We start from the raw sequence: 15,000 nt of genomic DNA, 5'->3' as shown, positions 1-15,000 counted from the left end.
TTTAATATCAAGCCACGTAATATTTATCTCTTACGTTTAACATTGTTCGAATTATAAAAGTAAAGTGTGTCGTTCTATGTTGCTATGACATTGAAACTAGAAACTTATGACTCTGCTTTATAAGAATGATCGGAGTTTCCCCCACTCCGTTTTATATACTTGGAAAGTATTTCCAAATTTTCAAACAACACTATCTTATTTTCAACACAGATCAATAGAAATTATTTTTGTTATCATCATCATTATTATTATTATTATTATTATTATTATTATTATTATTATTATTATTATTATTATTATTATTATTTTATTATTATTATTATTACTATTATTATTATTAAGATATTATGCGTTTGTAATGGAGAAAAAAAGAAAAAGAGAAAAGAAAAACGGAAATGAAACAAAAAAAAAAAGAGAAAATAAACTAGTATGTTTACTGAGATATTGTAACGTAGTGAAATTTTGCGTCATTCTCAACGATTATGGCCATCGAAGTCAGCACCAAGGTCGATTTCTTTATTCTCGACTGTGGAATGTCTTCATGGAAGAAACTACCAAGTTTTATTTTACTTCTTTTCTTTTTCTTTTTTTTTTTTTTGTTTTTTATTTTTTTTTTGTTTTTTTTTTTTGACTAATTGTTTTTAGAAGGAAATAAGTCGAGCGAAAGACACTCCGATCGTAAAGTGATTTATACGAAATCGTATAATGAGAACATACTACGAACGATTAATGTCATTTGAAATCGTTCAATGTAAGAGATAAAAACAAAAAAAGAATTATACAAAAAAGAAGGTGAAAAAAGAAAAAGAAGAAAAAAAAAGAGAAACTAATGTTAAATACGTGCAATATTATACGATACGTCATAATTTTTTTTTTTTTTTTCTTATAAATTCTTGACGATTAAATATATGTATCAAATTAAAATAAACAGAGAAAAAACAACAGAGAGAGAGAGAGAGAGAGAGAGAGACAAAAATTTTTTCGAACCTTGTCAAGAGGAGACGAACTCAAAATGATGTCAGATTCGTCAACATTATTAATATTCTTCTTAGTGGTATACATTCTTTTTTTTCTTTGCTTTCACTATAATTTCAAAATAATTTTAAAATTTGGAAAAAAGAAAATAGAAAAGAAGAAAAACTCGTAAGAATTTTTTCCCTTTTGCTTTTAAATATAGACTTGTATTATTCGATCATAATGTTATTACAAGAGACACGTTCAACGACTCGTATCGTTTGACTGTTAAAGACCAACTGAAGAAACATTTTAATCGTGTAGCAAAGTCTCCGTTACACCAGGTTAACTTGCCTGCATTTAAAAATAATTTATTCGATTAGAAATATTTTATATAAGAATAATGGTGCTATCTAACCGATAAAGAGAAAGTATAAAGTTATTTTAAATGAGCGTGAAAGGGTCATGGTGTTATCGTTAAGTTCATTACATCGCCATAATAGATGTAATAAAGAGGAAAGAATTTTTCTTTTTTTTTTTTTTTTTTTTGATTATTATACATTGTTAAATTATATATATTTATATATATATATATATTTATTAATTATTAACAAATATAAATGATCCTTTTTCGCTCATTACATTTACAAAATGTTTGAAAGCTTAGGCATAGTTAAGTTTTGACAATGCTAAGTATTTTATTATCTTATGACGTAAAATTATAGTTATATTTTACATGTTAAAAATGTTAAGGCTGTTTACAATTTTATGTTCGAAGCGTCTGTGACTACAGCGACAGATGTGGACAAAATATGAACTATGAATACAAGCGGGGAACGATGTTCTCCTACCTATACTGTCGGTATATAAGCTTTTATTGATTATTCTCCTCTCACGCGTAAATAACATTAGTTTGGTAAACACTAAACTTATGATTTTCAGTCTCTTATATGTAACATATGTATATTTTTCTTTGAGAACGCCTCACGCAATGATCCGTGTTAGATACGATATCGGTACACATTTTTTTTCACGATAAAAACATAAAAGAATAATAAATATAATTAACGCATATAACAATTATAATATATAAATTTGAAAATTCAAAGAAATTATAATTATTTTTGAATTGTAATTATTAACTTATCTATTTGACTGTAAAAGTATTATTGGCAATATTAAGAATTAATACTTTAGTATTTAATCAGAATTAGATTGAAAGGATTTTGAAAATACAATACATTGAAATATGTAGCCATTCGCCTGATAGTACTTGTATTTCGTAATTTACAATTAAATCTCAATATATCGATTCAAGTATTATCCATCTAAATCTCATTACGTGAAAGTTGTTTTGTATGTGAGGAAAAAAAAATATTTAAGAATACATTGAATTGTTTAAATAATTAGGAAATTATCAAAATTATAAATTATTGAAATTATGTCATACGAAAAGAATGATTTTCGATATTTACTCGTCGGAATGCGAGAGAAGATTGGATCAATAAATATTAAAGTCGCTCAAATGCTTGTTTGTTTTGTTTTTCTTTTTTTCTTTCCTTTTTTTTTTATTTTAAATGTAATCTACGGAAACGTAGATCAAAATTTAACTGCATTTAAAATTTAAATTAAATTAAATTAAATTTTATATATTTAACTCGTGTCATGGAGTTATGTAATGTTTAACAAAAAATATAAACTATTGTTTTAAAATATTATTTTTTGATACTTCATTTAGATTATTTATTATTAATAAACGATGTTTCACTTATTATAACAATTTTTAATTATAAAAAATTTTTGATTATAAAAAATATATACACAGATACTTTTGTTAATTTATTAGAATAAGAAAGGAATCAAACTTATCGACCGAATTCATTACTCACAATCAGTCAAATATGTATAAATGGTGGCATAAGTCAGGAGTTCGTATAATTATTAAAAGATCATAAGAAAGAGAAGCTAATAATGATCGTCAGGAAAGTGTTTTGTTTTTTTTTTCTAACGCTTTTCTAATAGTAACAAAGTAATAGAAATGTTTTCATTCAATGATTTTTTATACGATTTTTCTTATCAAAATTTTAATATTATATCTCTATCCTTTTTTCTTTCTTTTCACAAACGTATCATACCTTTTACAATATAAAACAACATATAACGAGTCGAGAATACAAAAATTGAAGAATAGATAAAGTTAATGTTCGAATGAAAATTTATATATGTCAATTAATTATAGTAGCTATATTACGCGATATAAATAAATTTGTGAATTATCCTTCTTATAGAATCATTGCATCGTTCTCGAACATTCTCATTATCAACGTACACATGTCATTATCAAATTTTCTTTTTTCTTTTTTTTCCTTCTTTCTTTCTTTCTTTCTTTCTTTCTTTCTTTCTTTTTCTGTGTGTTTTGATAATAACACGAAGATTTTTATTAAACGAAGAAAATATAAATATTTTTCTGTAGATCGCTCGGATCAATGAGGTAGCCGAATCATTCGTTTGCGCCAAAGACGACCTCTTATCTTGGAACGATTGACCCAGGTCTTCCCCCCTCTATCATCCATTCTACACTCCTTCCAGAATAACCAGAGTAACGTAAAGTTTAGCCAATGTTAGTGAAATTTTACTGTTGGATAACTATTAGTATTGGTCAATATTTTGTATCGATGATATACCGATGATCTTTGCCACCAAGACTCCAAAGAAGCCTTCAATGTGATCGGGCTTTTAGTCGAATCGTGGATTCTTAAGTGAATTAATCGTACACATTTGGATAAAATCAATTCGATCGAGAAAAGTTTTCCTTTATACCGTATAAAATTTAAGATTAATCCTACGTTCGATGAGATTTCAAAATATAAAAGTTTCCTCGAGACGTGGAAGAAACGAAAGTGAAATTAAACGAGTAGTTGCGGTTTCGTGGAAATGTAGCTATGACATACCAAGCAGTAAGTCAAATTATATTATTAATAACAAAATAAATAATAATAATACTTAATAGTGATAATCATTAATTATCGTCGATTAATAATTAATTCTAGTAATTAATCTATTAGAAATTAATTACAAGTATATTATAATTCGCGTTAATAATCGTTATGCGATTGTCGTTCGTTTTTTTTTTTTTTTAACCTTTTCTCCTTTTCTCTTTTATTTTTTTTTATTTTTTTTTTTCTTTTTGTTCGTTTCCCTTCTAAACTCATTTTAAGTGCAATCCCGACGATGTTAACGGCAATATTTTGGTGTAATTTTAAAAGATATTAAAAAAAAAAAAAAAAAAAGAAAATTTTAAATAGTTCAAAGATCGTTCGAAGGGAACGAAAGGAAGGAAAAAACAGAAGCAACAAATATAATACTTTAATCAAGACGAATATTTCATTATTATAATTGTTTACAAAGACCATCGTCAATAAGCCTTTTGTTCGAATTTTTATTTCAGACTCGAGTACAAAGGAGCAGTGATCGATCTTTCATGGATTCCGATTTATTGCCTGTGGAAAGTAATCGATACGTAGCTTACAAAATCTTCAATGCATCAATAAAAGGAAAAAATCTGAAATCATTACACTTTAGAGACGGTCTATTCAAAAACGGACATTCCTTTTGGAAGTGGAAAAATCGTGTTAGAAATAACAGGGAACAATTATTATGGCACTCGATTTTGCCGCTGGATGTTTGGGAGGTAATTTTTTATTTTCGATATTTTTATAAGAAAGGAGAGAGAGTGAGCGAGAGAGAGAGAGAGAGAGAGAGAGAGAGTTAAGTATTGCGCTGTTAAATATTGTATACATCTATTAAATTCGAAATAGAAAGAAATGTACAAGTACATAAGGTCAAAAGAGAAGAAAAGTCTTGAAAAAACTTTTCGAAGATAAAAATATTAACGATACTTACTTACTCGACTTATCGCATAATTTATCATATGACTTCGTTATCGTAGGTCAACTAATAACGATACGAATATTTACTATATATATATATATATATATATATATATATAATATATAATAATATATAGTATATAATAAATATATATATATATAATATATAGTAATATATAGTATATAGTAAATATATATATATATATTAATATAATATGAATATTTATTATTTGATTACTAATATAAAACGCGATAAATTAAAAAGAAAAATCAGATAATTACATAAATCATCTTTTATCTACGATAAAATTAATACTTAGCTTAGAGAATATCACTCCAAAGCCCATCGTTAATAATCTAATGAAATTTTATTAATTCTCTTTATCGGTATACGTTATACGATATATTTATTATATGCTTCAGGGTGCGCCGGTATTATGGTGGGATATCCTTTGGATACGGTCAAGGTCCATATGCAAACGCAAGATTATCGAAATCCAAAATACAAAGGCACATTTCATTGCCTTAGAACATTGATCACGAAGGAATCGGTAAATAATTATTCGTTATTAATTAAATATTATTAAGAATAATACATCATTTAAATATATAATAGATTTTAAATGTATACTTTAATATACTTAAGGTATTTGGTCTTTATCGAGGCATGACGTCACCAATGGCAGGAGTAGCCGTCGTCAATGCAATAGTATTCGGTGTTTACGGACAGGCACAAAAACACATGCCTGATAAGGATCGTCTTTCATATCATTTTTGGGCTGGTGCAACGGCTGGTATTGCGCAATCACCTATTAGCAGTCCAATAGAGTTAGCAAAGACCCGTATGCAATTACAATCATCGACGAATAGAAAATATTCAGGACCGGTGGAATGTTTAAAAGATATTTATAAAAGGGAAGGATTTCGTGGTGTATTCAATGGATTGGGTATAACATTTTTACGTGAGGCACCAAGCTTCGGTGTTTATTTTTTAACGTATGAAATACTTACGCAATCGAAGGAACCAATATCAACGCCACGAATGTTATTAGCCGGTGGATTAGCTGGAACAGCCTCATGGTTAATATCATATCCTTTGGATGTAATCAAATCACGAATACAAGCGGAAAGTAGTAAACGTTATAACGGTGCCCTTGATTGTTATCGACAATCCATACGTTCTGAAGGTTATATGTGTCTCTATAGAGGCTTGAACTCAACGATAATACGTGCATTTCCTACTAACGCGATGACCTTCGCCGTGGTAACTTGGACTTTTAGAATTTTTGGAGAGAAAAATATTGAAACGTCGAACACCGAAAAAGTCCGATCGACATACGAATCCTTCGTTGGTAGTTGGATTACCTTTTTGGAGAATGCTAATTTCTTAGGTGAAACCTCATATCCAACTGTAACGATTATGGCCACCGGTTGGATGCTCCGTGACGTATTTCTCGCTTATCATCACGATGGTTCGAGAATATTTTCCTCGAAATTCGATACGTTCGATCAACGATCACGTGATACCCACGAAATTCCGAAAATTCAAATGAGCCATAAGGACGATTCCGAAAATATTAGAATGGAATTTATCGACGGTAACTATCTTACCATAGACAATAATTGGAAATTGCAATGTCCGATAAATGCATCAACGTCGAACGATGAACACAATAATATTGTCACGATTGAACCCACTTAATTATCGTATATGATGAAGACGTGCGATCATTGTGACGATATTACGATTTAGAAATTATTATTATTATTATATTTCATAATATAAAGTACAAAAGGATGTTCACGTTGTTTAACGAGAACTTCGATATATATATATATATATATATATATATATATATCGTTATTGTAAAATATAATTTTAGTTGTTTAACGTTATTTAGTTCTGATACGGATAAATCTATATTGTATATAACCGATGTTTATAATGATTGTATAAACGGCGTGATCGTCGTTAATTTAAATTGTTCAATCAAAATTATCATATGTATGTACGTATCTATATGTGTCATATATTCCTAACGTCATTTTCTTATAACGCGACGAGGCCTTCTAGAATAACGTGAAACTTTCTGTAAACATGGTTCTCATTTGTCAAGTGACAGTCCTTGACTAAGCGGCGGACATGTAAGACCTATGTCATAGCCAGAGCCGACATTTATTCGCTTTTGAAAACACACTAAATAGTTTGTATCCATTTGCCAAACCGACCACATACCTATACAACCCAATATACCACCCCAATTCAAATTCGAACCCTTTCAAGTTTCTCCTTAATTATTGTGACCGGTCTTCTCGTCCGTCCGTGCACGTGTGTCAAAAGAAAAAAAGAAGAGAAAAAAAAAGAAAAAAGAAAGAAAGAGAAAAAAAAAAAAGAAAAAAAACTTCTAACAAAATTGTAGACCGTATGAATCGCATCGGTGACGAAAAATTCATACCTTGTCCGAACTAATCACATATCCATAGTTCCAACATTTGTGACACTAATCACGTTTACTTATCAAAATCGATAAGTTACAAGTCGACGGGAACTGAACAAAATTGAAATTCAAAGTTCTAACCTCTATTAAGGGAAAAAAAAAAAAAAAAAAAAAAAAAAAAAAAGAAAGAAAGAAAAAAAAAATATTATTTTCAATCAATTTTGATAAAGTGAGTACATTGGAAAAATCATATTCATATTAAATTTCAATGAAAAGTTTTACATTTAAATTGTCATGATTTTTAATTATTACGAATATTATTATTATACGGATCATTATTTTTCACTTATGTAGAATTTTTACGATCGAAGACAAACCTTCGACCTGAATCAATAATCTCTGTTGATCGATCATCGAGGAATCTCGTGATATTGATATTTTTAAAGAATATCTATTTGATATGGACGTGGATATGAGCGATAGCAATGCCACCAATGAAGAATGTAACACGAGTACCCAACGATTGATCGCTGAAAGTGGTGGCCGATGTATGAGTACTCAAGCGATGCAATCGCTTTATGATTTTCGTCAGAATAATCTATTATGCGACGCCGTATTGAGATTAGAAGATGGCGGAGTATTTCCAATACACCGTGCGATCCTGTCCGCGTGCAGTACGTACTTCAGGTCAGAAATGGACAATGGTAGTTGTCATTTGAATTCGTGAGGATAAATTCGTCGAATTACGATTGTCGAATTTGTACAAAATTTTATTGCAGAGCACTATTCACTACGACATTGCACTCTCGAGAAAAGACCGATATACTTTTGCCAGGTGTCACCAGTGAAATGATGAATTTGTTATTGGAATATGCTTATCTTCGTTCGCTCGACGTTAATCGAGATAACGTTTGCGAGTTATTAGTTACGGCCGATTATTTAAGTATTCTCGGTGTTCTTGAAATTTGTTGTGAATTTCTTCGACAAAATTTAGCACCGGAAAATTGTATCGGTATAATGAGATTTGCCCGTGAACATTTTTGCAAGGGTTTGGAAAATGACGCTTATCGTTATGTCATGAGACATTTCGTTCAGGTACGATCGATCGTAAAAATATTTGAAAGATTATACATAAACGTATATCTTCGGCTTAGGTAGCTCAGAAAAGCAATGAGGTACTTGATTTACCGATAGAAGAACTTTCGAGATTGATAGGGGCCGACGAGTTAAACGTAAAGAGCGAAGAGACAGTATGGGAGCTTGTACTTAAATGGATCAATCACGATCCAGATGCTAGAAAGGGTCATATAGTCGAGTTAATGCAAAATATACGTTTGGGCCTTTTAAACACGCAATTTTTTTTGGAAAATGTTAAGGATCATTCTTACGTCGTTGGAAACGATGCCTGTCGACCGATCATCATAGAAACTCTCAAATTTTTATACGACTTGGAAATGATCACGCAAAAGGACGGAGAAATTCCTACGCCAGAAATAGCACGTCCTAGAGTACCCCATGAAATTCTTTTCGCTATAGGCGGATGGAGCGGCGGTAATGCTACAAATTTTATTGAAACGTATGACACAAGAGCCGATCGTTGGGTCAAGGTAATTACGTTAGTTTCATTTAAAAATCGTTATTATTAAAAAAAAAAAAAATTATTTCGATTACATTCATTCATTACCATTATCATTATCGTCATCATTGTCATCATCGTTTCGTCGTTAATTCGTTCAAAGGTCGAAGAAGTGGATCCAAGTGGTCCACGAGCTTATCACGGAACTGCAGTAGTCGGTTTCAATATATACGTGATCGGTGGTTTCAACGGTTTGGATTATTTTAACAGCTGTCGTTGTTTCAATGCAGTTACTAAAGTCTGGCGAGAGGTTGCACCCATGAATGCCAGAAGGTCGACTATATTTCAGGGGGAGCTAGTCGCTAACTCGTAAACGATCTCTAATCATTTCTCATTGATCGTCGTCATTGTAAAAAAAAAAATAATTTTTTTCTTCCTCTTTGATATAAAGAGGATTCGCTATTCGAGTCTATAGAGCGACTAGCCCCCCGATTTAAATATAACTTATTCAGCGATAATAACTTCTATCAGATTCATTTCATTTCGTCGATCCGCAGATGTTATGTCAGTGTGGCTGTATTGAACGATTTGGTTTATGCTATGGGTGGATACGATGGATACCATAGACAGAATACCGCCGAACGATATAATTATCGAACGAATCAATGGTCCTTGATTGCGCCAATGAACGTCCAGAGATCCGACGCAAGTGCAACTACTTTGAATGGTAGACACTTTAGAATTTTTTTATTATTTTTCTTTTCTCTCTTTTTTATTTTTTTTTTTTCTTTCTTTCTTTTTTCTCTCTCCTTTTCTTGTTCCACAGCAAACAATAAATCTTTTCCCCCATACGAAGAACGTAAGTAAAAATGAAAAAAAAAAAACAAAAAACAAAAAAAGAAATTATACACAAACTTTAATGAACAACGAAAAAGAAAATGAAAGGATTGTTTGAATCATTATTAATCAATTATTTTATTATACAGACAAAATCTATATTACCGGTGGTTTCAATGGAAACGAGTGTATCAATTCAGCTGAAGTTTATGATCCAGAAACAAATCAATGGACGATGATAGCCGCAATGAGATCTCGTAGAAGCGGTGTATCATGTATAGCTTATCATGGCTATGTATATGTTATTGGTAACTATGTTTATATCGTTTAACGATCGATCGTAAATTAATAAATCGTTCGTCGTAAGAAATAATATAGATATTTCTAAATTTCATAATGTATAGGGGGTTTCAATGGTATATCAAGAATGTGTACTGGCGAAAAATATAATCCTACTACTAACACTTGGAGTTCTATACCAGACATGTATAATCCTCGTAGTAATTTTGCGATTGAAGTGATCGATGACATGATCTTTTCCATCGGTGGATACAACGGTGTAACAACAATTTATCAGGTTGAGTGTTACGACGAAAAAACCAACGAGTGGTAAGACAATTGTCGTAGGACGATTATTGGAGGAAGAAAAGAAAAGAAAAGAAAAGAAAAGAAAAGAAAAAAAAGAAAATAAAATAGAAAAAATATTCTAATTTTTATTAACACGAACATATTTATAATCCAGGTATGAAGCAACCGACATGAACATATATCGATCAGCTTTGTCTGTATGCGTTATTATGGGATTGCCGAACGTTTATGATTACATTCATAAGCATCGTGAAAGATTGATGGAAGAGAAACGACAAAAATTATTGGCCCTTGAAGTACATCGTATTCAGCATCAACAACAACAACAACAACAACATGAACATATACATCAACAGAATCAACAGATGATTCTTAATATACCATCGCCACCACCGATGCCACAAAACAATGATGAAAATAATAACATTCGATCAAATGAATGAAACACAAATTAATGGATCAACAATCAACAATAATAAATTAATACGGATTGGACGGATCGATAATGATAACAATCGGATGAAACATGCCTGGAATAATTTTATTAATTGAAAAACAAGAAAAAAAGACAAAAAAGGGGGAGGGGGTACAGGACGAAATTATTGGGGATTAATTTTTGACGTGTATCAAGATTTTTAGAAAAAGGGGTAACATTTGATATCACATTTTTCTTTTTTTTTCAAAAAAACCACTTATAATATCCTTATCTTTGATAGATGTAATAATCTTTATTATCTCTCTTTATTTTTATATATATATATATATATATATATATATATATATAAATTTATATTTCTTTCTATTAATTACATTTACAATTTTATATACAAATATTTACAATGGCAATTCAATGCGACATTTCTTTTTTTTTCGAAAGGAAGTATCTCGTGTATATATATATATATATATATATATATATATATATATATATATATATACATATATATTTCTTTTTTTTTCTATATTATAAATATAATCAAGTGAGCAAACTGACGAAATAATGATTACTTGCGCTATATAAAGAATATTAGAAACATATGGGTATACGGGGAAGAGAGAGATTAAGAAGTATGAAAGGATTAGATACAAATTGGGTCCATTATCAACGTGCAAAAAAAATTTTGGTGCTTATGTAAGAAAGAAAAGAAAAAATTAAAAAATATAAATAAATGAAAAGTTAATATGTTTATACATACACACACACGCACAAACACACAAACACACACACACACAAAGTGGACATTTGTTATTATATTTAAAAGAGGAAAGGAAAAAAAAAGAAGTAAAAGCAAATGGTGAGAAACGCGAACGATCGTAAGAAAAAAAAAAAAAACATAGCGATTTATAATCGAGCAATATAACAGCCTTTTTTTATATCAATTATTTATTTTTTCCATACAAATTATAAACATGTTTTTCAAATACTGTACATATACTGAGTTCTATTATATTTTTAAACCTCTAATTTAATGATATATCATTTCATTTATTTCCTTTACTCGTTAAACCAACTACTTTGATCCTCATTTCGTTTCATTTATGATAATATAATATACAGGTAGATTTTGTTTTTTTCAACCGATATTCTTAATCATTTTCATAATCAAGCTCAAATTTTTTGATATGGCAGTTCCAGGATATGAATTATAAATGTCACAAATTTCGATTGCATTAATTGATTTCACGATAATATTGTCGAATTAAAAATCTACAATTTTTCCAGATAGATCGTAGATTTTGTTGTAAGAACATAGTCAATATTTTCTTAGAGACGATGATGCGCGCCTACACACATACAAAGAAAAAAAAAAAAAAGAAAAAAAAAAAAAAGAAAATGAATAACAATTTTTATTCTCAGAAATTATATTTCTGACGCATGTCGTTGTTGCAAAAAGAAGAGAAAAAATATATATTTCCTCAGATACATAGATCGTTCAATATTAAAAAAAAAAAAAAAAAAAAAGAAAAAAAAAAGAAAAAAAAAAAAATAAAAAAAAAATTGCTCCGTGAAAATATTGACCCGGGAATTTAGATTTGAATTTCAATCTATATATGCTTGCGATGGAACTGTATTCATAATTTATTACAAACAAGTCACATATTCTTTTTTTTTTTTTTTTTCTTTTCTTTTTTTTTCCACTCTCGCAGGAGTACGCGTTACAATACATAAACGTAATCGCTGGAACCTCTGAACAATTTTTTTGATGGTCTTTACGTAAGTATGTACAAAGATATTCAACAAGATTGTGTGTGCCATTGAACGTATCATGTATTGTGTGTACAGTGCGAGTTTTCTTCATTCCACTTAATCTACTTCTGCGTTTGTATCTTTGTCGTTTCTCGATTTTCGATATCATCAATATAGAGTGAGAGAGTACTATTTTCTATCTTCACAGAAGACATAGATAAATATATATTTTCATAATCTTTTCTTATAAATGTAATTCGCTTACTTTAAAATCATTATTCATTAATGTTAATAATATTAGTGTGTGTCGGTGCTTCTTTTTTTTTTTCCCTTTTTCAATTTTCATATACTGCTCCGATTTAATTTTTCTCTGGTTTTCTTTTTTTTTTTTTTCCCTTTTTAATTTGCGTACTAAAGAGAAACTTATATACGAAAAAGATGTTTGTTTGTTGGTTTTTTTTCTTTTTTTTTTTTTTTTTTTTTTTTTTTTTTTTTTGAGTATCCTCCAAAAGACATCGCGCAATTTTGAAAGAAACGATTACTTAACATGTTCGTTTTTGAGTTCGTTACTCTTTTTTTTCTTTTTCTTTTTCCTTTTATTCAATACGTACATTACGTCCGACTGTAATCTTTAAGACACGATATTCTTATTTAAAAAGAAGAAAAGAAAAGTAAAAAAAAAAAAAAACGTACACAAATATAAATATAATTTTCTTCTTGGAAAAGTAATGAAACAAATTTTATTTACTTAATAGATAATACATACAGATATATTTATATATATATATATATATCTTCAGTCAAAAATATGGTAACTTTATTAACATCATTATTATTGAAAATAATTACACGGGGATAAAAACAAATAAAAAAGGAAAAAAAAAAAAACGAAATCTATAAAAACGGCATCGTTTGCTAATTCGTTAACTTAATCGTGTCTTTCAAAGATTACAATTGCATATACGATTTAGCCAATTACAAAGAAAAGAAATTTAATGATAATAATAATTAATAAAATAGATAGAAACAATGTTTATGATTGATTACGATAATAATTAATTTAAAAGAAAAAAAGAAAAAAAAAAAAAAAAGAAAAAAAGAAGAAGAAGAAATATAACAATAGGTAAAAAATATGAAAGCTGCCAGTTTCTGAACGAAGAACAAAAAAAAAAAATAAAACACATATGCATCATATTGAGTAAATATATAAGTTCCTTTCTTATAACCAGTCAATCACAAAAAAAGAAAAAAAAATTCTCATTTCTCACCCTGAATAAAACGCGACATATTATTTCTGACTAAAAGAGAGATCAAAATACATTGCCACTTGTTCCATAAAAATTAATTAAAGCAAGAATACAATAAGTAAATTAATGCTTCCTTAAAATATGTATACAACATGATTTCTGTAATGTTAGCGTTCACTGTTTCCTCAATAGGCAAGTTCTGTTTGGGAACACACAATTGATCGGATTAAAAAGAGTACGTGAAGAATATCTCTCGTATATATATATATATATATATATATATATATATATATATATATATATATCTCTCCACTATTTTATATTCACATATTATATATATATATATATAATATCTATATATATATATATATATATATATATATATATATATATATATATATATACAAATTTCACGAGAGAGACGAGATTAGATAAAAATGATCGTAAAAGATGGTCCTCTACCCTTTTTTTTTTTTTTTAAAGTGCCACTGCATGAATATAGATATATATATATATATATATATATATATATATATATATATATATATATTATATATGTATATATATATATATCTGAGAGTTTCGAATATATACATATATATTTATAAAAAAAAAAAAAAAAAAAAAAAAAAATAAAAAAAAAATAAAAAAAAAAATAAAAAAAAAAAAAAATAAAAAAGAAAAAAAAAATAAAAAGAGGAAAGAACATTTGCATGGTAAGTTGTATAAATTATAAGACGTTAAGTACGAAGCTTGATCAAACAAGGCATTGTTTCTCGATTTATCCATGTTCATATAACAATTCATTCGCAGTGAAACATTTAAAAAACGAAAAAAAAAAAAGAAAAAGAAAGAACGTTCAACCAAATAAATCTCGCATAATATTTATTTTATAACAGTTATTATAAAAAAAAAAAAAAAAAAAGAAAAAAAAATAAAAAATCTAATTACACGCGTACAATATCGTTTATTTTTATACCACGTATTTGATACTTCATTTGATAAGATCTGAAGAAGAAAGAAAACCACGTTTCAAGGTCAAGTCTTCGAAATAAAAGCTAGATAGATAGATAGATAGATAGATAGATAGATAGATAGATAGATAGATAGATAGATAGACAGATAGATAGATAGATAGATAGATAGATAGATAGATAGATAGATAGATAGATAGATAGATAGATAGATAGATAGATAGATAGGTAGATAGATAGATAGATAAATAGATAGATAGATAGATAGATAGATAAATAGATAGATAGATAGATAGATAGATAGATAG

The 15,000-nt window shown here is 28.5% G+C and overlaps 3 protein-coding genes across 8 annotated transcripts in view; 2 read left to right on the top strand and 1 right to left on the bottom strand.

Annotated features, from left to right (window-relative positions):
• LOC124957347 (protein henna) overlaps positions 1–1,257 on the bottom strand; it is a 3,984-nt gene extending 2,727 nt beyond the window's left edge. Inside the window, exon 1 of one of the 2 annotated variants that reach the window (XM_047514326.1) lies at positions 988–1,257. In XM_047514326.1, the coding sequence (XP_047370282.1) occupies positions 988–1,062 (75 nt within the window). In that variant the 5' untranslated portion in view covers positions 1,063–1,257. Of the gene's footprint in view, positions 1–34; positions 152–987 lie in introns of those variants that run through there. The other variant, XM_047514335.1, reaches the window with a different exon arrangement.
• Positions 1,258–3,588: 2,331 nt separating this feature from the next.
• Positions 3,589–6,860, top strand: LOC124957358 (mitochondrial basic amino acids transporter-like). Its single transcript, XM_047514345.1, has 4 exons — positions 3,589–3,911; positions 4,403–4,645; positions 5,268–5,395; positions 5,491–6,860. The coding sequence occupies exons 2-4, from the start codon at positions 4,612–4,614 to the stop codon at positions 6,544–6,546; spliced, it is 1,218 nt and encodes a 405-aa protein (XP_047370301.1). The 5' UTR covers positions 3,589–3,911; positions 4,403–4,611; the 3' UTR covers positions 6,547–6,860.
• Positions 6,861–7,000: 140 nt separating this feature from the next.
• Positions 7,001–11,020, top strand: LOC124957325 (kelch-like protein 10). 5 transcript variants are annotated; one of them, XM_047514282.1, is made up of 9 exons: positions 7,001–7,511; positions 7,637–7,969; positions 8,062–8,377; positions 8,437–8,889; positions 9,022–9,191; positions 9,416–9,717; positions 9,845–10,003; positions 10,100–10,304; positions 10,438–11,020. In XM_047514282.1, exons 2-9 carry the CDS (start codon positions 7,743–7,745, stop codon positions 10,724–10,726), a joined length of 2,121 nt encoding a protein of 706 aa, XP_047370238.1. In that variant the 5' UTR covers positions 7,001–7,511; positions 7,637–7,742; the 3' UTR covers positions 10,727–11,020. The 5 variants fall into 5 exon arrangements, with proteins under 5 accessions (XP_047370238.1, XP_047370247.1, XP_047370255.1 ...); XM_047514291.1 differs by having other exon boundaries at positions 7,001–7,969; positions 9,416–9,585; positions 9,685–9,717; XM_047514299.1 differs by having other exon boundaries at positions 7,001–7,969; positions 9,416–9,585.
• Positions 11,021–15,000: the final 3,980 nt, after the last annotated feature.

This window comes from Vespa velutina, chromosome 1, assembly GCF_912470025.1.
Source record: "Vespa velutina chromosome 1, iVesVel2.1, whole genome shotgun sequence".
In the NCBI taxonomy this organism is placed as follows: Eukaryota; Metazoa; Arthropoda; class Insecta; order Hymenoptera; family Vespidae; genus Vespa; species Vespa velutina.
The sequence above is the reverse complement of the archived record's forward strand: the minus strand, read 5'-3'. Positions and strand labels throughout refer to the sequence as shown.